Genomic DNA, 24,301 nt, shown 5'->3' with positions numbered 1-24,301 from the left:
ATTTTGGTTTTCTGTGTGACCTTAGGGAAGTGTTTTTTAACCTTTTGGAATGTAAAATGACAGTATTCCTCTCAATGGGTTATTGAAGGGACCAAGAGAAAGAATGGATACAAAGTGCTTAGCAGAGTGACTGACACGTAGCAACTACTGAGTGTGTGTTCAGCAAGAGCAGCAGCAGCAATAGCAACAGCAGTGGCAAGAATAACCAAGTGGAGAGGAGGTGGTGACCACCTGTGCTTGGAACAGGGAAGGCCAAGAGACAGCTGCTTTTGGGCCCCAACTCGCTCCCACATGAGCCAGTCTTCTGTCCTCTGAAATAATAGGGCCACTTTACATAAACCACTGACTGTGATCATTAATGAAGGAAAATTGACTATTTGCATATCTGGAACAATTGTTTAATATTTATATTCAATAAATCAAAACACGAGAAAATTTAAAACATATATATCTGTTCTTTGAAAAAAATAGGAAAAGGCTAAAAATAAACCTTTCATCTATGTGTATGTATGTTCATATGCGTAGAAAGAAGGGTTCTGAAGGAAATATACTACTGTCATTGCAGTATGGCAATGAGATAATTTTCTGCTTGTTTGTGTGAGAGCCAGGAATAAGTGGTTAATTTCTCCTTTGAAACACTTTACTTTTTGACATTTTATAATGACACTGTTTTAAATTTTTTTTAAAGTAAAGGAAAAAGTTAAAATGGAAAGAAAGAATTGGGCCTATGTGTAAACAGAAAACATTTTGCAAGGATATCTAAGATTTGGCTATCTAGTCTTTTGCTATTCTAAGAGCTAATATAAAGAATTTTCCCTGGAATTTTCCCAAGTATACAGTTATTTCCCCTGTAAACAGATCAATTTATCATCAAGTGAGTAGATTTTAAATTCAAAGTGGCTGTGCTAGAGACAGAAAAAAAAAAACTCGTTAGAACTCCATGAAAGATGAGTTTTAAAATGTTAGGTTTTATTAGAAATATAAGAAGTTATACTGAGTTCTGAGGAATAAAACAACTGAAAACTAAATAGTGGACTCAATAAAAGTAGCTTTCTATCCAACCAAGCTTAGACATATAGTGACAGAAATATATATCTGAATATGTTTGTGGATCACCTACCAAAAAGAATAAATCAAGATGCACTGAATTAAACTATTTTAATTAACCTATAGCTCCTATGGCAAGGAGCTGAAAACATTAGGAGAAAGAGAAAACCAAAAGCTTCATTCAGAAATTCTTCATAAATGATATGTAAAATTCCCAACAGTTAAATATATTATGGTATATCCAAGGATACTAAGGGTATAAGTGGAATATTCTTGGTAACATGTACCATTCTTGCCAAAAGTCTGAGCTTTTCCATCTTTACTCTTTGGTTTTCCAGTAAATTTGTTTGTAAAATCCATTCTTTCTCCCTCTCTTCTTTTCTTTCTTTATCTCTGTTGCTCTCTATCCCTGTGTATTTACGTATATATACGTATAACACAGTCATGCATTACTTAACGACAGGGATACATTCTGAGAAATGTGTCCTTAGGTGATTCCCTCATTGTGTGAACAGCATAGAGTGCACTTAGGCAAAACTAGACGGTAGAGCCTGCTATACATCTGTGCTATGGTGTGGGCTACAAACCTGTACAGCATGTTATTGTCCTGAATACTATAGACAATTTGAACACAATGCTAAGTATTTGTATATCTAAACTTAAAAAGGGTACAGTAAAAATACCATATCATAATCTTATGGGACTACCATCGTATATATGGTCCGTCTTTGATCAAAATGTCCTTATGTAGTGCATGACTGTATATGTGTGTGCGTGTGTACATGTGTGTTATTCAGTTCCTACTGATATAAACCCATTATTAAATGATTTTTTAAAAATTAGTCAAGATAAATTTCCAAATCAGTTATCCTTTTCTTGAATCATATATCCAATTGAATGCCCAGGAAAGACACATTAATTTTCTGTAGTGCATTCTCAATGATATAACATCATCTAAAATTCAGCCCATTTAGGTATTGTTAGCTTTCTTAAAACGTTTTCTGATCACTTAAAACTTTAATTATGAAAATACACATACAAATGATGAATACAAATGTTCAAAACACACATGGGTAGAGAGCTTAGCTCTGTGAACCTTGTATGTCTATCACCCAGTTCCACCCTCTAGCTTGGTGTCTTAAAGCAGCATCTATAGCCAGCGATTCTTTGGGTCAGTGATTTGGGCTGGGGTCAGCTGAACGGTCCAGCTGACCTGGGCCACGTGTGGCTGACCTGGGCCACGTGTGGCTGATCTGGGCCGGCTCTCATGTATCTGCATCAGCTGTCAGGTCAGAGCTGAGAAGGCTGGCCTCTGCTCTACCTGGTTTCCCGTTCCCAGCAGGCTAGCCTGCACTTTTTCCTATGGGAGTGAGCATGTTGACGTGTTTGTCCCTTCTCTGGTGTCTTAGGTTTATTTATCAGAATTAGACTTTATTAATATATGCTCAAAAGGATATAATGTTATTCCTAGAGTTCTCTAACCAATGTGCTGCCCATAAACTGAGAGGCAGCATAGTGTCATGCTTAAGAGCAGAGACTCTATAGCATGTTTGCCTGGGGTTCATACCTCATCTTTTCCACTTACTATTTGCATCCTCTTGAGCAAGTTACTCAACTCCTGTATGCTTCAGTTTCCTCCTTGTCTGTAAGGATTAAAAGAGTTAATATATGGAAAGCACTTGGAAGAATGCCTGGCACGTACTAAATATTATATAAATATTAGCTATTATTGCTCCTCATATTAATAGTTAATATAGTTATCTATTTAACTATTTGAAAGTTCTTAATAATGTGTTTTGTAAATACAATTAGCAGCTTTCTAGGCTGAGTACAGTGGCTCATGCTTGTAATCCTAGCACTTTGGGAGGCCAAGGCAGGAGGATCACTTGACGTCAGGAGTTTGAGAACGGCCTGAGCAATTTAGTAAGACCCTGTCTCTACAAAAAATAGAAAAATTACCTGGGCATGGTGGCATGCACCTGTAGTCCCAGCAGCTTGAGAGGCTAAGGCAAGGAGGATCGCTTGAGCCCAGGAGTTTGAGGCTACAGTGAGCTATGATCATGCAACTGCCCTCATGCCTGGGCAACGGAACAAGACCCTGTCTCTTAAAACAAAACAAACCAACCAAACAAAAACATTGGAAACTTTCATAGTCACTATTAATTATTATAGCATTTTATTATTGTGATTAAAAATCACATATTTATAATTTAAAAGATTTGATGACATTTGAACATTTAAACCACATTAAGAGATTTTTCACTCCAAGTTACATCTAGGCTGATTATTTGTATTTGAAAATTAATGTTTAGGTATTGATGATAAATCCAAATAGTATATACCTGGTTTGTATTACTGACCTTGTTATACTGATTAAATATGGGTGGTGGTAACCTGTGTAATCACATGATTATTGACACACATAAATTCAGGGGTGCCAGAAATTACCTTGACATAGATATTCAGCTATTCCATCTTCCTAGGCTAAGTTCAGATATGTTTGGGTAAAAACTGGGACCAAGGCTGAGCTTTGGCACATCTGTGCTCTGGATCAGCCACTCTTTTAAGAAGGCTTTTATATAAATTATCTCATGTAATTCACTCAGCAACCTCTTTGCCATGGGTCTAGTCTTACTTCATTTCATAGATTAGGAAACCAAGGCACAGAAAAGTTAACTAACTAGCTCAAGGACACACAGCAAGTGGCTGAGTCAAGGTCCAAATGTTACAGGCTGTTTGACTACAGAGCCCACTTTTCCCATCCAGCTCAGAGAGCCCTCCTCACACCCTGCCCAGCAGGGCAAGGAGTACTTTGCCTTCGTCCAAGTCTTTCAAAGTAGGTCCTATTTGTTTTTGATTTTATAGATTAATTGACTCAGGTCGAGAGTGATTTTCATAAGGTCACAGAGCTAGTAATTTTGTAGGTGAGATGTGTCTACCCTGCTTAAGAGGGGCAAAGAGCATGACTTTCTTCATGGCCTCTGCTCCTGGAATGCTGTAATAAATTACCCTGCCTCCTTCCTGTGCAGGAACTTCACCAGAACCTCACAAGCATGTGCTATCGAAATTGTTACATATTTTTAAAATTTATTCATGTTGAAATTATGCCCAACATTTGCTTTAATTTAAATTTCTTGGTAAAGAGAAATAATTTCCCAGGCATCTCAGCAATAATTGTATTTCTGCTAACGCAAATAGCTTTTTCATATCATTGGCTAATTATTTATTGGTGTCTTGATGCTTTTGCTGATTCCTTAAATTCCAGACTTTTGATAATTTATAAATTTGATATTGTATCATCAGTTTAATGTGGAGACCCATTTAATTCCTCTAACTGTGTTACATTTTGAAAATGCCTTCTTTCTACCCTCTGTTCAAACAGTGCAAATCCATGGGTTCTGACCCTGCCTGGTCTAATGAAACATCCTTTGGTTTCCTCTTAGATATGGGGAACTCTGCATGAAAGATGTTGACAGAACTCTTGGAGTTTGTTGAACCCTTAAGTATGACAAAGGATGATTTAGCAAGCTCTTTTTTGAGCACCACTATCATGTGTTTGTTATGCTGAATGTGTCAAAGACAATGCAGTTTTTAAATATTTAAATTTAGTCTGCATTTTATATAAAAGCTAACTGCCCAGTTTCTTCTTAAAGCAAGTCATAGTTAAGCTGGTAGACTATCACCAGATGCACATGTGGAAAAAATGATCTCTGAATCAACAGTAATTTGGGGGAAAAAATAAGCGGAAGCTTATATTGTGATGGCTTGTGTCATTCTGAGATTAAGAACAAAAACGAACCCATTTCTAAAGATGTCAATCAACAAAAAGTTTGACGTATGGGAAATTAAGCAGTCTCTTAAGAACATTCTAAATAGTCTACCTGTCACTGCTCAATTGTTGTACTTGTGGCTTATTTCCTGAGATATAGTCATTAGCGTCATCAGATAGCTAAAAGGTTGTGTTTGCTTTACTCAGTGTTTGTTTTTTCCTTATAAATTATAAAGCTCACACCTAGTATTTTCTAGCTAAGTCACTGAAGCGGTTTGTCTAAATGACACAGTGTAATATAATTTAGTTCTCATTAAAGCTTCACTTTTCATATAAAAGGAGAGCACATTACCTCTTCATATGGAGCCCCCAGGGTTCTTCCCTTCGCCACGAACCTCTTCAAATGCTTCCTTGTCTCTTATGAGAACTGTGTCTTAAAACTCGTTTTTAAGATTGATTGATAGTCCTCTATCCACAGAATTTACAGCTGTGTCGGGTGATTATCTCTGAAAATGTTGGTGAACTTAATGGGTCTGATTTGTTAATTCTGTTCATTTTTTTTCTTTCTGTACTGAATATAAAAAATTTAAAATATGATATACAGCTAAGATATGAAGTTCTTACTGGGGAATGAATCCAAGTTTTGATTGACTGTAGTTCTCTAAATGCCCCAATACATAATGGATGCTCAAATGAATCCTGCCATGGCTAAAAGTGACTATTAAGGTGAAAGAATGTATTTTGGTCAGCTCAGTATTTTCATGAATAACAATAAAAACAGCCATTCATATGTGCTGTGAATCACTAATTGACAATTGTATCTTTTGGATATTTAATATAAATGTCTTAAAGCAAGTGCTGCATGCATATTTGAGGTATAGGAGCTATGCCTACTATTAATTTTATAGCACCTAGATTGATGTTCCCCCTCAAAGAGAACAGGGTGCCATGTACCAAGTGGTGTGACTTGTAGGAATGGCCCATGCCAGGATGAGACCACCAGCTTCTGTCCCCGTGAGGGAGTAAAGAGGCTGTGCAATTGATTAGAGAGTTTTGCATGGGCTTCCCTGTGCTATAGTGTTACTTCTTTGCCATCTTACTATATTTTCAGGAGCATATGAGGAACTGGCAGAATTAATGCACTTATTAACAAATGATCTTGTTCATTAATTGGTGAGAATCCACAAGGAGGGCAAGGACAGAGAGCAGCCAGAAAAGGAGATGTGTCATTTTTTAACTCTTGTCTTACTCTCTAGAGACTGAGAAAGAAGTAGTTCATGTTTGTAGGGGGGTGGATTTTTGAAGGGGGCATAGAAGTGGCAGTACCTTAAGAAGGATGCATGACATCTGGTCTGCAGAAAATGGCTGTGGCTGTGGAGACCACTGTTTTGTCAGCTGAAATGGGTGCTAATAAGCATTTTTAAAGTGATGGTGGTACCTCCCATAGAGGCTTTGTTTCCTTTGAGCTTTGCCCCTGAGTTCATTTATTTCTCCACAGGCTCTCCTCTTCCTCATTTCAGGTTTCTCATCAGAGAAGACACAGTCTTTAGGGGCCTTGGGGAATGAGATCAAAATTTAAAGGGCAAGTTAAAAATAAAAAGCTTTCTTACTGAGGAGGCAGAGCACAGTGGTTTTGGTTATTGGGGAGGGGCTGCGGTATGGCTTGGGTCTTAAAGCATTCGTGGGCTGGGAAGTCAATTGTGGGTTGTAGCCAGCATTGACTCATTTATTTAGTAAAAAGAAATGGAGTTAGGATAGAAAATGTGCATGCAAAACACATACACACATGGTCAGAAACAGAGCGACACACATTTTTTAATGAAAGTTTTGTGCCTTGAGTATATGTGTACATAGATAAATGTATGAAGAGACACATAGCTTTATGTATGTATACTGGGTTACAAGGTACAGTATATTTTGTAATATGAGTTAAACATAAAGTGTTTGAAAAATACTGGTCTTAGAGCATTGCCTTTGGAGCTTAGAGGTAAAAACTTTAAGTTTCTTCTGGCTCTATCAGATATTCTCTCTGGGCTTCTTTAGTTGGTTCACTCTGTTCTCTGTTTCTTTGAGCCTTCATTGTTGTAAGGATTTTATTTGTTTATTTTTTCAAGACAGGGTTTCTATTGTCCAGGCTGGAGTGCAGTGGCATGATTGTAGCTCCCTGCAACCTCGAACTCCTGGGCTCAAGCGATCTCCTGCCTCAGCCTCCCAAGTACCTTGGATGATAGGTGCACACTACCATACCTGGCTTATTTTTTAATTTTATGTAGAGACTGGAGTCTCGCTGTGTTGCCCAGGCTGGTCTTGAACTCCTGGCCTCAAGCAATCCTCCCACCTCAGCCTCCCTAAGTGCTGGGATTACGGGTGTGAGCCACAATGCCCAGCCTGTCATGAGGATTTAATGAGATCAAGTATCCAGAGTACCTGGCCTGTGCACAGGGTGGCACATTTGACTTCTCTGCCATCTTCCCTTCCTCTTAACATCATATGTTATGATTCCATAGGCCATGGCCTACCGGGCGCTTCTCATTTTCTCCTTGCCGTGAAGCAGTTCTTTTCTGTATTTAGAGTGTCCCTGCGGCCTTTCCGTCCACCATGGCCATGTTTGTCTTTGCTTTGTCCACTTGCTTCCCAGTCTTCCTCCTCATTTTCTCCTACAGTGTTCTTTCATATTCATAGGGCCTGGCTTTTATAACTGTTACCTTTGGTTTAAGAAACCAGTGAATTTCTCTTTTTTTCATTCCTTTCTTTCCATTTGTTCCATCGACTGTTGAAGTAAAATGTATATTTGGGTCCCCAGGATGCTTTACTTTTGTACTTTAACTTTAAGCCTGTGCTATGCAGTGTTCTCTTTGGGTCAGAGCTGGTCTGCACATTGTTTGTTCCTGGTCCTTGACCAGCACGGAAATTCAGAATATTTTTATAGGAATTTGACAGAGTAATTTTAAGTTTATTTCATTAAATAATAACAAATTTGGGGCTTGCATGTTATATCTCTTTTCATTTAATTTTTTCAGAAATTCATGTTTATTGTATTTTATATAAATTGGTCTATGATGCATTAGAAATTTTTTTAAAAAACTGGTTCTTCATCATAGATTATGTGAGAAGCACTGCTCTAATGAACTGAGTTGTCATAACTGGTTATAGCTGAACAGGTCAGAAGAAGCACAAATGGCCACATAAACCAGAGTTAGGAGATATGTTTGCAGTGTTGGAACTTGTAAACATTTTATGTAGCTTTTGGATCCTAAATCCACAAATTCGAAGGCATGGACATACAGGAAAAAATGAAGGCAAAACAATCAAAGAAAGAGAAAGACAAATGATCTGTGTACTTTTACTAAAACTGGGAAGCTTAAAAAGTGAATTTTATCATGCCTTTAAAGTTCATAAAATGCTGCTTCTCTGGTCAGCCAAAGTGTGGAATAACAGACAAAATTCTTTCTTCCTCCTAGGTAATGGAAAATATTCCTTCTTTTTGTTTTTTTGCACAAAGTTTCTCAAATGTAGGAAGAGAATTCATACAGTTTCTTCAGCTTTATCAAATGTAGAGCCTCCACCATGTCAATGCAAATTTTAATGATGGGTTAGAAAGGAATAACTAATTCTATGTAGTTATTACTGCTGTCACAAACAATGATGGAAGATGGTCTAATCAAAAGCGTTCGCCAATGGATATGATTAGCTAAATTTAATTCACCCAAAGATATGAGAATGTGAATATTGCATGTTATCATAAGAGAGTTTTCCTTTTTGGGGAAACCAAAATAATTATTCTTAAAAACATTTGAGGTCTGCATCTAAGGACTGCTCCTTTTGAAGATGACTCCATCCCGCAGAGCTCATTTCATCTGCCTGCAGCATTATATTCTCTACTTATATCCTAGTGACTTAAGGGTGTTTTGTTATCTGAACAGAACCAGAATTTCTATGCTAATTTGAATTATGATTTCTTTTATTTATTTACCCAGTTGGAGTGCTTTTTGTAGAGGAAAAAAATTGAGGTAAGGAAGTAACTACAGAGGGAGACCCAATTACTCTTTGAAAATGCATTTCCTCACAGTCAAAACATTGAAGTAGAAGGTGAAAATTAAACATCCAGCCATATAGGAATAGTTTAAAAAACAGACTTAATAGTCTCAAATTGACTATAAATGCTTTGAATTCTTTAATTCTTTAAACATTGGTTGGTGAGGTGAATTTACTTTCATGGCAGATAGGTGATAAATTCAACCAACTAAAAAACGTCTCTTCCCTCCCTCCTGCTTTCTTTTTATGCACAACTGTGATATCACCCACAGGATCTGAATTGCTAAACTTTGTTAAACATAAATGTTCACACTTGCTTCCATAAACTCACTGGAAGACAGTAGTGCAGGGCTGTCAGGAACACTTGTGTGGGTGGAAAGGCCACCTTTTGTACTTTAAAGCCATGAGTTAAGTCCTGATGGTCACACACTGAAATAGAGATATTCTTCACAAAAATGCAAGGGCAAGATTAACTGAGTTGAAGATTTTATATTATCTCAATACTAATGTTCTTTTCTCATAAAGAAAGGAAACTTAAAAATTACCACTTAGGTAAATTAGAGTAGGACCAGAAGAATTGTGAGGTGAACAGTGTGTGTGTGTGTGTGTGTGTGTGTGTGTGTGTGTGTGTGTGCGCGTGCGTGCGCGCGCGCGCACGTGCAGGTGGATAGAGATAAATGGTGAAGAATTCCGCGTAATTTGAAGAAGTGATGCATTTAGGAAGTTTGAGGAAGCAATGTCATCATAATGAAATTCACCAGCATTTGTTGGGCTTGTGCTCCCTGGCAAACTTTGCCCTCGGCGCCTTCATATGCATTCATGATTAATTGTGGGGGCTGTATAGGAACACCAATTGGGAGACTCTGGAGGAAGAAGAAAAGGGAGCCACTCTGGAGTATACCCCAGGGCGGGGGTGGGGAACCTGCGGCCTTAAGGCCACATGTTGCCTTTTAGGTCTTTAAGTGCAGCCTTTTGACTGAATCCAAATTTTACAGAACAAATCCTTTTATTTTTATTACTACATTTTGTTCATCTTTTATATTTTATTTTTAAAATGAATGTATTTAAAATACCAAAGAATAAAATAAGTATCAACAAAGTAATCCCCCCAGATTGACTGGCACAATTATAACATTATTAAGCCATAAGGGCTAAATCGACGCTGCTACACTCATGGTTTAGTTCTAGCTTCCCCTACCTGACTGATGCCGCTACCACACAAGGCTGGTTGACAAGTTTGTGGGAGTGGAGTATGCCAGTATGTTTTCAGCTTTGCACTGTGTTTCTGTTTGAAGTGGAATTTGTGAATAGCTACATAGGTCATAATTCCATCTGCTTAACAACCCATCATGTCAAAGAAGACCAAGAGAACCGTGAAGGAAGAAAACAGATTTTTTAATGAGAATTGGGAATTGCAATATTATCTTGTTTCTGCTAAAGATAAGATGATTTGCTTGCTTTGTAATACTACAATATCAACATTAAATAAATGCAGTGTTATCAGCATTATAACACTCATAAAGACCACAAATATTTTAAATTAGAGGGAGAGGCGCAGAAAGTTGTATTGTAGAAATTAAAAGATGAAAAGAAAAAGCAAAGACAATTCTTGCAAACAGCAAGAAGACCTGGAAATAATGCCACTGAAGCAACTTATAAAGTAGTTTGTATACTTGGGGAAAAAAGGGAAGCCATTCAGTGATATAGAAATTATGAAAGAATGCATTCTTGAGGTTGTAGGATGCTTAGACTCCAGTAACATTTCTAAGTAAAAACAACTGCCTCTTTCAAGGAGAATCATAGTTTATCGGCAGCATGAATTAGCCTTCAACTTAATGGAACCACTTCATGCATATTTCAAAAGGAAAAAATATATTATACAATTGCTTTGGATGAATCACCTGATACTACTGCCTTGGTGCAGGTTTTATACTTCATTCAGATCATAACAGAAGATTTTCTTTGCTACAAAGAGTTATTCACTTTGGGCACTTTTGTGAACAGAACATAGGGAACAGATATCTTCAACAACTTTCAAGATAAATTTCATGAAGTTGGACTGAATTTGGTAAATTTAGTGAGTGTATGTACAGATGGTGTGCCTTCCATGACAGGAAAACATGAAGGGTTTATTGCACAGATAAAAAAAGTATTAGCAGATCCACATGCTCTCATTTCTTTTCATAGTATCTTACATCAGCAAAGTCTCTGTAGTAAAGCTACTATATTAAGTGAGACTTTGCAACAAGTTATAAGTATTGCAAATGCAACATGGCATCATCAGTTTGGTAACATGGTAAATTTGAAAGATGAGGTATTCCCTGTGGATTTGCCATATCATTCTAAAGTTCGTTGGCTATTGCAGGGACAGGTGTCAGCCAAAATTTTATCTCTGTGAGAACAGATAGTTAAATTATATGAAGAACAGAATCAGCAATGTGAATTATTGAAAGAAGATTTCTATATGAAGGTACCATTTCTGTGTGATATCGTGTCAAGTCAAAACAACTTGAATATTTCTTTGCAAGGAAAAGCTAGTCTATATATGATATGTGGCAAAAAATCAAAGCATTTTGAAAAAAGCTATCTTTTTTCAAAACATTTCTTCTTAAAAAGGAAATTTTGGATGAACATTTTCCCCAGTTAGCAAAGGTCATTGATGAGGAGGATGATATATGTGAATCATTTGATGAATAGACAGCTGTTATAGACATTTTAATTGGAGAATACAATGAGAGTTTCACTGACTTTGAGAATCATGGCATAATACTCAAATTAGCATTTTAACTTCACCTAGTTGATACCGCAAAGGCACCTAAAGAACTGCAGATGGAATTGATTGACTCTCAGTAGATGACATTTTAAAGTCATTGTTCGATGCTAAGAAAGATCCAGTTGAAATGTGGAAAAATGCAGTAGAATACCCACGCCTTTGGCAACATGCTCCCAAAATGCTTTTTTGCTTTCAACCACTTTTTGCTGTAAATCTACATTCTCCTACCTAACCCACATCAAGATGACATTAAGGTCACAAATTAGCGATACCCATCTAGAGGATCGATCAACTGAAACTGCAGACCTCCATGCTACAACCAAATATTCAAATGCTTTCCAGCAAAAAGCAGACACAACCAAGTCATTAAAGGTTAGTTAACTTTAAAATTAACACATAGTTTTCATTTTTTCAAATTATTAAGTATATAGTAGTTAGATTTTTACAAAATAATGTACATTTTTTAATATATCTAATTGAAGTTTTTTTGAATGCAGCCTTATTTGATTACAGCTAAATTAATGTGGCCTTCCAACATGAAAGGTTTCCCCACCCCTGCCCCAGGGAAAGAGACTTTTCCTCTAAAAAATTAGGTGTGTTGAAATTAGAGTACTGCTCAACTGGCTTCTGGACTGTTTAAGTGAAGACTGTCTTGGCTGGTGACCGAGGGGACAGTCCAGACGCAATTACCTCCTGAGGCCAGAGCACGTGCCAGACGAAGATAGTGCGCATAGAGCTGGTGTTTGCACAACACCACTCGCCTGCCTTAAGAATCCTCCTACTAATTTCACAAAATCGTAAGTGGAAAAAAACAGATCTTATCAGAAGAACGACGTTGGGGCTGACCCCTCAAAACCTATGCAGCTTTGTAGCCAAAGAACTAACCAAAAAAGTTACAACCATAATAAAAACACCAGCCCTCTGAACCCCGCCAAGCTTGGGATCCTGGTGAGCCAGTCCTTAGCCCTTCCCTCTCTGCAGAGGCCTTGAAGTCCATCCCCTTCTAATAGAGACCACCTCTTGCCAGCTTAAAAATATGATCTGCAGTTTGTCTTCATCAATCATTTCTTTTTTTCCTTTTTAAACACAGAGGAAGGGAGAAGAGGCCTCACAGTTTCTTCATCTGTTCTTGCAGTTTCCTGGACAGTTTAACACAGTGGAAAGAGGAATGGCCTTGAAACCACTGAATCCCTTGTTGCTACTTCTTGCACTAAAGGAAGGCACTTTTGCAGGAATTTTAAGCTTTGTTTAAAGGCCATGAGACATTGATAAATCTTCCCCTTTCTTTTAGGGAAAATCTGCCCCTGATCACTTCAGAACATTGAAGTCCTGCAAAAAATAGCATGTGAACCAAAGGGACTGCTGCTGCAGGCATGCACTTCCCTATTTGCTAATCCTGTTTGAGCTATTCTGCATTATAGAATTATGCCTTGTAGCACCACTGACTGCATTCTGACTCAAACAGGAAACAAAAAAGGAGAAAGAACTATAACATTAGGATCATTTGAGTATTTGTGACAGATTATACCTGAATTTCAGCTGGTTCTTAACATAAAGCTGCCTGTGTTCTTTAGACAGCTCAAAAAGCCGATGGTAAGAGCATTTTGTGCTGGAATGGAGCACAGTGGACTAAGCGTTGGAGGACAAGGCTGCGTAGGCAGGAAAATAGTATTTTAGGAAACCTAGGTGATTTGCTGAACTGGTAGAAAGGTACCTGGCTTATGTAAACATATGGAAAGAGACTCCTCTGTTTCAGCTTCACCCAGGCATGTTTCCCAGGATATGGACAAGGTGCATTTTTGCTGTCCTTTGTGTGTCACCATGCTTAACCACCTATGGTTGCCCAAGTTCAACTGACATGAGCAAGGTGAGAAACTATTCTTGGCAGTGTGGCGATACCGAAGGTGTGAAAGGTGCCCTCAAGGTCATGTCATGCCTCAGCTCCACTGGTAGGAATGTATGTGGTAACTGGTTTGCAGATGACAGAGCCCCCAAATGATAAAATATGGAATAAATCATCTTATATTTCATTTAGAGCAGAAAAATGCAATCTTTATCTCATGTAAAAAACACCAATAACTTGCTTTAGATTTGTGATGGGGTTGGCCCATGCTGCATGTTTTGAATTTTTTTGTTTTCATTTTGTAAACAATAACTAACTCAAATTATTTCAATGATATTTTCTTTCCTCTTATTCTTTTCTCTGCCCCCAACTCTTTCTTAAATTGGATTTGAAGTTCTTACTGCTAAACTGTATGTTCTATAGATAATCCTTCCCATGTTGCTTGGCTTTTATATTTCCAGGTGCATAACATTCATCTCTTGAAAAATTGCTCTATTTTAAAATAGCTACTATAATTTTCCTTCACTGTCGTGGAAGGGTTTGTTTTTCTCATATATGTTCAAATGGTACTTGAAGAAACATGGGGTTATTGGAGTGTGCCATGATGAGTAATGGGCTGGAAACTCAGAGGCTTAAAGTTCTGGTTTTGCCACTAACTCATCCTAAAACCTGGATAAGCTGCTTCCTAACCTCTGTGACCCAATTTCTGGTTATCTTTAATGGTGTTAACACTAGCGCATCTCATGTAGGGGCACTGTAAAGGTAACAGCCATAAGCAAACATACTATGATATTGATCCTCTAACAGTAGCCTATTGATTTATAAAGGATATCTACATTTGTAGTTTGTATTTGGTCATTATAATAATTCTTTTGGAAAGGTGGCCTTCCTGTTTTGCTGTTTAGAAAATCACAGCATGTAACCAAGCTAGAAATTCTAGCATTGTGTATGTAAGTTTATGGATAGTTTTGGGTGCACAATAAAGTGTATGTAAACACAAACATACGTAAGCACACTTTGAACATTGTAATTCACAATGAGAGAACCTCACCTGGATAGTATTGTTTTCATATTTTTACTCCTGGAGTAGGTGCACTTCCTCCTCAGAGTTTCAGTACATTTGTTCCTTTCTAAAAAGGACTTATGATAGCCTATTTCCTTTTTACCGTAGAACATTTTGCTTTTATCTTTTTTATGTGAAATACGAAATTCATGTAATTTTTAAAATTGCTGTTTTTGTTGATCTTAGACATGAGGATGGGTGTCTGGAAAACTTGGCTCCGTCTGGAAGCTCTTCAGCACTCAGGGGTAGGTTAGTGCCGTGGGTGTCAAGATACAGGGAACTCACGGAGACTTCTGAGAGTGACCATCCTCCACTTGGGGTAGTGACTGCATCAGTTATCACCTGTTGGGACAACACCCCCACTGTCAAGGAGAAGTCAGCTGTTCCAGAAATGGGAGAGGGATACTGGTGCCCAACGGCAAGAGGGTCATATTGCATTGACCACAAGGAAGCATCACAGGGCTAAGATTTCATCAACCAGACTACTCTGTTGTCTTTCTCTAGGTTATACCAAGTGATTACCAAGTGGCGGTACCATTATAGGATAGTGCTGTCTAGTAGAACTTTCTGTTGGATGGAGACTTTCGGTATTGGTGCTGCCCAATGTGGTAGCACCTCATGTGTGGCTATTGAGTACTTGAAATGTGGCTGGGGTGATTGAGGTCCTGAATATTTAATATTGAGGAATTTTAGTTCATTTTAACTTAAATAACCACCACATGTGACTGGTGACTACCAGATTGATCAGGGCAGGTCTATAAACATTATGCTACATTTTTGTTATTTAGGAGACTAATTACAGTTACAGCCAGGGTATGTTCAATTCACTGACTCTTGCAAACACATTGGGGGTATTAGGAGGAGGAAAGGTATGAGAGAAATGGCAGTTTAAGCCTAAGTAACTAATGTGGAATTGCAGTGCCAAACCCTCATAACGATGGTGGCTTTTCAGAGGTGACCAGAAAGTGGTGTTTAGGGTTGTGATTGTACTTTGATTTTGTTTTCGCAGGATCCTTCATGCTGGTGAATGCATCGGGGAGATCTGAGGGGCAAAGAGCCCACCTGCTCTTACCCCAGCTTAAAGAGAATGACACGCACTGCATCGATTTTCACTATTTTGTATCCAGCAAGAGTAATTCTGCTCCTGGGTTACTCAATGTCTACGTGAAGGTCAATAATGGGCCTTTGGGGAATCCTATCTGGAACATATCTGGAGACCCGACACGTACATGGAACAGGGCAGAACTGGCCATTAGTACTTTCTGGCCTAACTTTTATCAGGTATGCACTTTTCTTTTTATTCCATGGTTTGAAGCATCCTCTAATTTCTAAAAATATAAATTTCTTATATCAGTATAATCAGAGAGGGTGTAAGAAATGTTATTTTTTTATATACCAGTGTAAGAAAAACCTACACTATTTGATAAGGAGTGTCTTAAGGCTTTGTGAAATTAGTAAAAAAAAAGAAAAAGGAAAAGAAAAAAGCATGGTTCAAAATTTGTTTATGCCTAGCATATATTGTTTTAGGAAAATAAAAGCAGTAACCTGCAGCAGGGCAAGAAGTGCTCTCTGCAAGGACATTTTACTTTCTATATTAAGTAAGCTGTATCTGACCCAAGGAGACATAGCACTTGAGTCTAAAGAAAATGTCCCTTCTTCTGTTAATGGTCTCAGGAGTACATGAGTCATTAAGAAATGAGCCCTTGTGGAGATGAGCTGGTGAGGTGCAGGTTTCTGCTTCCACCCACCCACATAAGAAATGGGAAGAAAATACCATATGCAGACTGAGTCCTTGTCATGGAGCGGCTGCTGCAAGTCCCGTCCTGTTATTTTGGAGGATCTTTGAGACCCATAATACCCACTTTGAGTTCCTATTTAAAGTTGCTGAGGGGCAGAGGCCAGGGGCAGTGACGAAGTCGTGCAAAAGTAATCCTGATGTCACTGCCCTTCTATGGGGATGCCTGAACACAAGAGCATCCTGACTTTGGATCAAAGGTGGGAAATTAGTGACAGTGGGCGTTTGAGGAGCTTTTGCCTTTTGTGCACAGAACCTTTTAAAAATAGCTTGATATTGAGAATACTCAGTTACTTTCCGGCTAAGAGAAGGCACGAAGAGGATTGTAGTATTTTGCCTTTCTCTCTCTTAATTCCTTTGGCCCAGGAAGGAGCCAACTGGAACATGCATCTAAGATCATTTTTCATGTTTGATTTAGGTGCTTGGCTAGACTCAGGGATGGGAAAACTGGGTCTTTCAAGGGCTGCTTCTCTTCAGAATGGGCATGAATGGCATCCAGGAATCCGTGCGGCAGGTTTGCTGTTTTATTAGTTAAGATCCATCAATCCCAGTTCCTCTACCCTTGGAATGATGACTAAATGGGCTGTAAATTCCTTGCTTAAATTATCTTTGTACCCATGCACCTACAACAATTTCTGGCCTTTGATGAGTGATAAATAAATGTTTTTTGAATGGAAGTAAAGAGGGAGTGAAGCTCTGTTAGTAACATATGTAAATTGTTAAGATCTTTAAGAGTATACTTTGGCAATAAGTTTTAAAAGTGTTAAAAACTTAGATGTTTCTAAATTAGCAATCCACTATTAAGAATTTATCCTAAAGAAATAATGGGGAATGATTGCAAATAATTATTTACAAGGATATTTATAACAGCTTATTTATAATAAAGAAAAATCAGAAACAGTATTATTTCCAACAATAGAGGCTTTGTTAATTTATGCTACCTGAAAACAAAAATTCATTTTGCAGCCATTAAGAATAATGTTATAGAAGAAAATTTAGTAATGCACTTAAACTTATGTTATTAAATGGATAAAACAGGTATAAATAATTTGTTAAATTCCACTTTTAAATTTAAAAAATATATAATAAAGACTAAAATATTTTGAAATAAATACATAAAAAACTGGTATCTCTATAGCTAGTGGGATAACAGGTGATTAGATTTTTTTCTTTCTGCCATCTGTCATAGTCTCAGTTTTCCCCAGTACATGTATACTGTTCTTGTTTATAAAACAAAAAAGAGTAAAAATTAGTTTTTCCTCCGGAAGGAAAACACTCCATTTAACCACTACCTTCTTTTTATATAAATGTGCTAGTAACCAATCAGTAGTTTAAGTGAAGAATATGGCCTTGGGGACAGAGTTTCCTCTTTCATAGAATTAAAAAGCAAGCAGGGGAGGTGCGGTTTGGCCAGGCTAGGCCTCCAGAGGTTTCTGTATGGTGTCCCAGGCTAAGAAGCTGAGTGTGATTACAAACTTCTTTTGGAGGAGACCTTCCCAAAGTAGAGAAGATCAAGATCTGGAATGTTTGCAGTGTCCCTCTGGGACCAATTCTAGGCTCTTCTTTAGCCTCCAGGTGTCTACCAGCATGGGGCCAGTGGGACACACTCCTGGACAAGTTTGGAAACTGTGTTCTACTCCTCGATGCCCTGATGTTCTTCTCTTTGGCCTTATCAGTGCCCACAAAAAAACCTAGTGTGAGCTCTCTTGAGACCCTTCACAGCCTCCAAAGTCACAAGGCACTGATTTAGCATGACATTGGCAGTCAGATCTGGAATTTCTATTTGCCTTTTACCTACCTAGCTTAGAGAGTCAAGTGCATTAAAGGAATGGTTTGATTTATAAACAGTCTTGGGAGACCAGACTTTAAAAAGGAATTATCAAACTACATTGAAAGTAGGATGGTCCTATATATCAGACCATCATCATTCTCAGTGAATTCTTACTTTCTTGAGCACCTTTGGATAAAATGTTTTGCTGTCTCAATTGTGAACCTCTGATCCTAACCCCCAAGCCTCCCTACTTTTCACTGTGATCTCTCACACATGACTTGAGTAGTGCATGATTTACCAAATTCAATCAAAACTGTATTCTCATTCGCTTTTTTGATACACTTTAAAGTTTATTGCTTCTCTAGTGTCTTAGTCTACTGGGCTACAGTAACAAAATAGTATAGACTGGGTGGCTTAAATAACAGACATTTATTTCTCATACTTCTTGAGTTTGGGAAGTCTGAGATCAGGTTGCAAGCGTAGTCACATTCTGGTGAAAGCTCCTTTTCTGGTTTGCAGATGGCCGTCTTCTCGCTGTGTCCTCACATGGTAGAGGGTGGGTGGAGTAAAGTGGAGGGGGGTGAGGGCAGGCTGGAAATGCAAGCTCTCTCATGCTGCTTCGTATAAGGGCTCTAATCCCATCAGGAGGGCTCCACCCTCACGGCCTTATCACCTCCCAAAGGCCCCACCTCCTAATGCCATCACACTGGGGAGGGTTAGGGTATCAGTATGAATTTTGGAGGGCACACAAATATTCAGTTCATAGCACTGATTGATTCATTAGGTTAGCTTCATACGTTGAATTTAAAGGTGGATTTGTAGAGGTTCTTTAATACCATGTTGCTAAGTTTTTAAGAACCTACTGATCAACACATGTAAAAGGTATAGATCTACTGAAAAACCACGTGTTCATTTAATTCCCGAGCACTCCAACCCAGCATCAGCCTTTGAAATTTTAAAGGCAGAGCTAAGGTAGTACCTTCCTCTCATTTCCCCTTTATGTGCTGGGTAATAAACATACTGAAGTCATCACCCTAATAGCAACATGAGCTATTAAGTAAATGGCACATTGTGGATTCTGTGAGAGGGATGTCAGCAGGAAACTTCCCAAACACCGAGCCATAGGCTTCAAAATCACCATATAAGACCTGAATGATGTTTCCCAGTTGGGATGAGAAGGACAAGCTGTATTAACAGATGTGAAGTAAAAGGAAAACACATACCACATCCTATTTCCACCCCCAGCCTAAGGTGTCAGCATAACTGGAGATGGTCATTAAAAAATGCCCAGGGCAAAAAGAAAAAGCTAGAACAGTAAGCTGTCAGGTTCTGCCAGGAGAGGGTTTCTTGGGGCTGCAGATCCACTCCCCAGCCCATGGGGCAGCGCACCCTTACCGAGGAGACAGCTGTTGTATCCTGATGCTCTTAGAAATAGGAATCGTGCAAGAGCCCATCTGCTTGTGATGTGATTTCTCGTACAGATTTCTTTACAAGGAGTTCTGTACTGGCTTGAAGATGTGACTGTGGTTTGTGACTACTATATTTCTAGTTGTAAAATATAAAATAATATTTTTCTGGTATTATGTGTACATACATGCTTGTGTGTCGTTTTCTTTTGTGAACATGGTATATAAGAATCAATATCGAAATGGTGCATTCTTTCGATGCAGATAGGCTGTTTCTGGGCCTGAAGGCTGAAGACAAGATAATAGGGCCTGGGCCTCTAAAGGAGATGGTACCCTCGAGGGATCCTCTCTCAGGGTACAGGGAGTCAGCTTCCCCAGATAGCACCTTTATATTATTATGTAGGCTGCAAGATACATTATAGAGATCTAAAAAAGTAATGTAAGGTTAACATGTACTTGAAATATTAGTATATTAAAATAGTTTATTTCTATTCTTTTTATATTAGTAAGTAGTTTTGATATGAGTTAAGATGGATAAATGAATGCTTTTAAAGGAATTTCTTATAAATTGTGTGAAAATGGGTTGCACGGAAGTGGGCCCTGCCCACTGATAAGCGTGGGCAGCTGAAACATCATGAGGCTCTCGTTCCGAGTTATGGGGCTGAAGGTGATGGCTGTGCAGGGTGTGAAGATGGAAGAAAAAGCTTGTTTGGGACATGCTGGCCTCTCAGTTAATGATGGCGGTTTGTTTAGCCACTATTAAGACTGCTGAGATTTATGGAAGACAGTAAAAATGGAAACAGTTAATAGTTGAATGCTTTCTCTCTGCTAAGATGTTAAATGAGAAAGGGTTCCAGGAACAAATCCTTCTGTGTAACACTGGGTGAGGCAAAGTGAACCAAGTTCCTTTCTGTCAGAACATTCCAGAACTGCTATCACCCATCCCTGGACTTGTTTGACTACTTCTTGAGCACCGAGTGTGCTGTGTTGGGCTCCTTGGGTCCCTGTTTCCCTTTGCCTCCTAGGCCTTTGCCAAGAATGTCCATTTCTCACATAGTTTTGGCTGCAAAATATGGAGCCATATTTCATCTTGGTCAGAATCAGGGCTTTGCAGTTGTTGGATTTGGGAACTTTTCAATCAAGCTAGAACAACTACCCTGTGTTTTTGATAAACATAGTAGGTCTTCTTGGGCATCTCCTGTTGTCACAGTCTTTCCCCCGAGCACTAACAACCATGTCCTTGCCACGGTAGTCATTTTATGTAGCTTTTACTATCTGTGGTAGAATAGTGTTCCACAGGTACACATCACAGTGGTAACCTGCACGGAATACAGCTATTGCAGGTTAATTACTGTTCGTTAAAACATAAATTGTCAAGTATTCGGCGATTGACAGATATTTAATTCCTTAATTAATGTTTGTCCTAATTGCTGCGACTTAGACCTGCCCTTCCGTGGCTGGGAACAGCAGGGAGGTGCAGGCCACCTGCCCTCCTCAGGCACCTGCTTCCTTTGATTTAGACATTGACTTCCTGCCATTGGAAGAATAATATTTTCCTCTCACATTCACCCTGTTGGTTTATTGTGCTGATAAAAAACAAAAAAGAACTTGGCTTTGATTCTGCCACCCCTCCTCTTTCCTCTCTCCCGCCCTCACACCCCTGAAGCAAAGGAGCCACGACTGATTTCTCTGGGTTCTAATCGTGAGTGCACCCACGAAAGCTTCTGGAAGCTCACCCGCATAGCCTTTCTCTCTGCTTTCAGAAGACAGCAATTCTGAGTCCACTCAGAAGCCGGGGAGGGAGTGACCTTTAATATAAATGTCACTTTGAAAAGAGAAGAATGCACAGGTAGCCTGCAAACCCCCTCCCCACTGCCTCTCCATGAAGGATGGCGATGGTGGGCCTGGTGGGCCTAGGCAGGCCCAAGGGGGATTTGGGGATAAAGTCATCAAACATGAGAGTCTTGTTGGCTTCCTAGAACCTCCTTGTTAAAACAAATTCCTTAGATATGCCAAAGAGTCCCAGGAGGAGATGCTGAGTGGATTCCAGCTCTACATTTTTTGTGCAAGAAGAACACAGAGGAGCTTGCACTTTGGGGGAGGTGGCGGAGGAGGGGGGCCTAAAACCAAAATTTGCCCTTTGTAGGTCTGACATCTTTCCTGGAAAATGAAGAGTTGAGGGAATAGGAGTGACTTGATCTTACCCATCCCTTCATTTTTAGCTCCAACCTTCGTTGCCTGCACGACTGCCCTGGCGCCTGTTTTTTTCATGTATTTGCATCCAGCCCACTAATTTTCTAGGAAGCCACATAAAGCGGCAGCAGGCCCGAGTACATATGCTGCTTAGAGACTGTGTTTCAGAGCTGAAGTGGTGAGTGTTTTCCAGATTGTGTTCCACAAATCCAGAGAATGTTAGGAGGCATTATTTGACCAAAGAGGAAGAAGCACTGATGAAGGCAAAGTTGAACAGATTCTGTTCTGCAGGCCATTCGTGAGCCTGAGTATGTTTCTGAATCTCCAGGATGGACACATGGCAAGTGTGGGTGCCTAGCTGGGGTCTGGGCATCAGTTAGGGCTTTTACAGAGTAGCTCTTGCGTCTGGTGTTCCCTGAAGTACACTTGGGAAATACTGATATGTACCAATTGAAAATAGAGCATACCTTGACTCGATAAATTCCTTGACTATGGCCCTTATTCCAAGTGCCGGACAAGTGAATTGCTTCATGCCTCTAGACGAGGTGGGGAATTTGATGTGGCAGTGAGAATACAACTCTCTCGCAGGCAGGAAAACTAGTCTAAACAGCTGCCCCATACTCTGCCTTTTGTGCTTAAAAAAGACAGTATGTTTTAAGAAACCACCGGGGACACAGTAGGTTGTGACTTTAATATTGACACAGCTGCATTTAGGAAGTAGAACAATTTGTGTGATGTTCTTTTTATCCTCAAAGATCGTATTTTTGTTTATTTTTAGAAACTTACCACATCTCTAAATTTCATTCTCAACTTGTACTTATTGTTTGATTATCAAGGACAAGTTCTTCTTCTGTTGTTGAGCATCTGCTGAATCTCCGTGTGGTCTACTGCCTCTTGCATATCAGCATTGCCCCTTTTAACTTAGAAGCTGTGGGGTTTTCTTCCCCTCTACCTTAATTTTTGTCTGCATCCTGTTTTATGGAATGAGTATGTGAGCTGTGACCTTATCACATTCTTTTCTAAACACGAAGGGGAAACAAAAGGAAAAGTGAGGAAAGTCATGTTTATTAGTGGGAAAAACAGGTAAAGTCATTTAAGAATAGGCCTGACAAGCTCTAATAATTAGCTTCATTGCAAATTTTTCTGTCCTTTGAGTGCCATTACCTTTCCAAGAGTAGGTTTTTATTTTATTTTCTGATAAAACGTCAACAAAAACAAATGCTGGAATATTTTGCTCCTGATTTCTCAACGTGACATATTTTGTGGCTTAGCTTTGGCTGTTTAATATTTTAGACACTTTTCTTCATACATTTTTTTTGTTTAACTCATTTGACAAAAACAACATCAAGTTTTTATAAAGGGATAGGACCCAAGTTTGCTTTTTATTTAAATCAAGACCTGAAGGATCTACTAGGTAACGTGTGAGAGGACAGACATATACCATTTAATCCCCTTTGTTCTGGGGAATTGACTAATGACTTCCACCAGTACATTTTCCTTGGCTGGTGTCTGTGTTGGTAAGCAAATCCCTTTTCTTTGCTCACACATAGCAGGGAAAAGTGGCAGCAAGGAAAGCTAATTTTGCTCTTCACTGAAGCAGGGAGGATCAGAGATGCTGCGATGTTAAACTGCGTCCCCATCTCCTGTTTGGCAGGCGCCTAAAGGATTGCCTGATGTCAAACCTCTCACAGGCCAGCATCCAGGATGGCTTTTCATGAGCAAATGAGAGCACCAGTCAGTGGTTTAACTGGCAGTTTCCTATCTGAGAGCAAATGGCTTCTCCCAGAGTCTTCAAAGGCTATAGGGAAACAGCATCTTGTCTCCTGAGATGTTATTAGTTGAGGGGTTGAATGAAGATGGATTCTCTCTATTCTACATTTTCTTACATCCCATGGCTGCAAATAATATGTGGGAGGCATCAGCAAAACAGTACTTTGATAGAAATGGGGATTCAAAGTGAACCAAACACACTAATAGAGTTGATTCTCAGTTATTTTCTATAGTCATGTTCTATGAAGTCACAGAGAATGCTGAATTAATGAATACTGGACTTTGCTTCTATGGGAAATAAGGGGTTAGGTTCCTCTGGTCACAATTTTTGTCAACCGCTCAATATCTAACCTTGTTTTATGTGTGTGTCTGTTTAAAGATGCCTTATGTGATTCATGGTGTTGATTCATTAACAGTGACCCCATGGCCAGCAGCACGATAGTCCATGCCTGGAGGAGCTTCTCCAACACTCGTATTTTCTGTTTAAGACTCAAGGCAGCCTCCTTGCACTTAGAAGCACTAGACTTAGGCGCTACATTTGGGGCCATTTTAAAAAGCAAAATCACCAATAAAAAGCACAAAAACCGTGAAAAACATGGCATTAAATAGACCACAATAAAGGATACTTTTTTTTATAATATGAAAGCTGAAACAAGAAGACAGAGCATTGCCTTGTTTGACCTCGTCTGGGAACATGTGCCTTGAGTGACTCAAATTTTTGCTGCTCTGCACATGTCTACAAATGACCATGACAGCTTTGCAAGTATTGATTTGGGGGTTACAAATAAATTTTAAGGAGTAGGCAAATTCACAAATACAGAATCTGTGAATAATGA

At 39.0% G+C, this 24,301-nt stretch overlaps 1 protein-coding gene across 4 annotated transcripts in view; it reads left to right on the top strand.

The window, feature by feature from the left end:
• The window catches only part of PTPRM (protein tyrosine phosphatase receptor type M), a 773,614-nt gene that overhangs the window by 250,910 nt on the left and 498,403 nt on the right, over positions 1 to 24,301 (top strand). For all 4 annotated transcript variants that reach the window (XM_045527889.1, XM_045527892.1, XM_045527891.1 and 1 more), the window contains exon 3: positions 15,540 to 15,811. In XM_045527889.1, the coding sequence (XP_045383845.1) occupies positions 15,540 to 15,811 (272 nt within the window). The remainder of the gene's footprint in view (positions 1 to 15,539; positions 15,812 to 24,301) is intronic.

The sequence above is a fragment of the Lemur catta genome, chromosome 16 (genome assembly GCF_020740605.2).
Source record: "Lemur catta isolate mLemCat1 chromosome 16, mLemCat1.pri, whole genome shotgun sequence".
In the NCBI taxonomy this organism is placed as follows: Eukaryota; Metazoa; Chordata; class Mammalia; order Primates; family Lemuridae; genus Lemur; species Lemur catta.
This window is presented reverse-complemented; position numbering and strand designations above follow the sequence as displayed.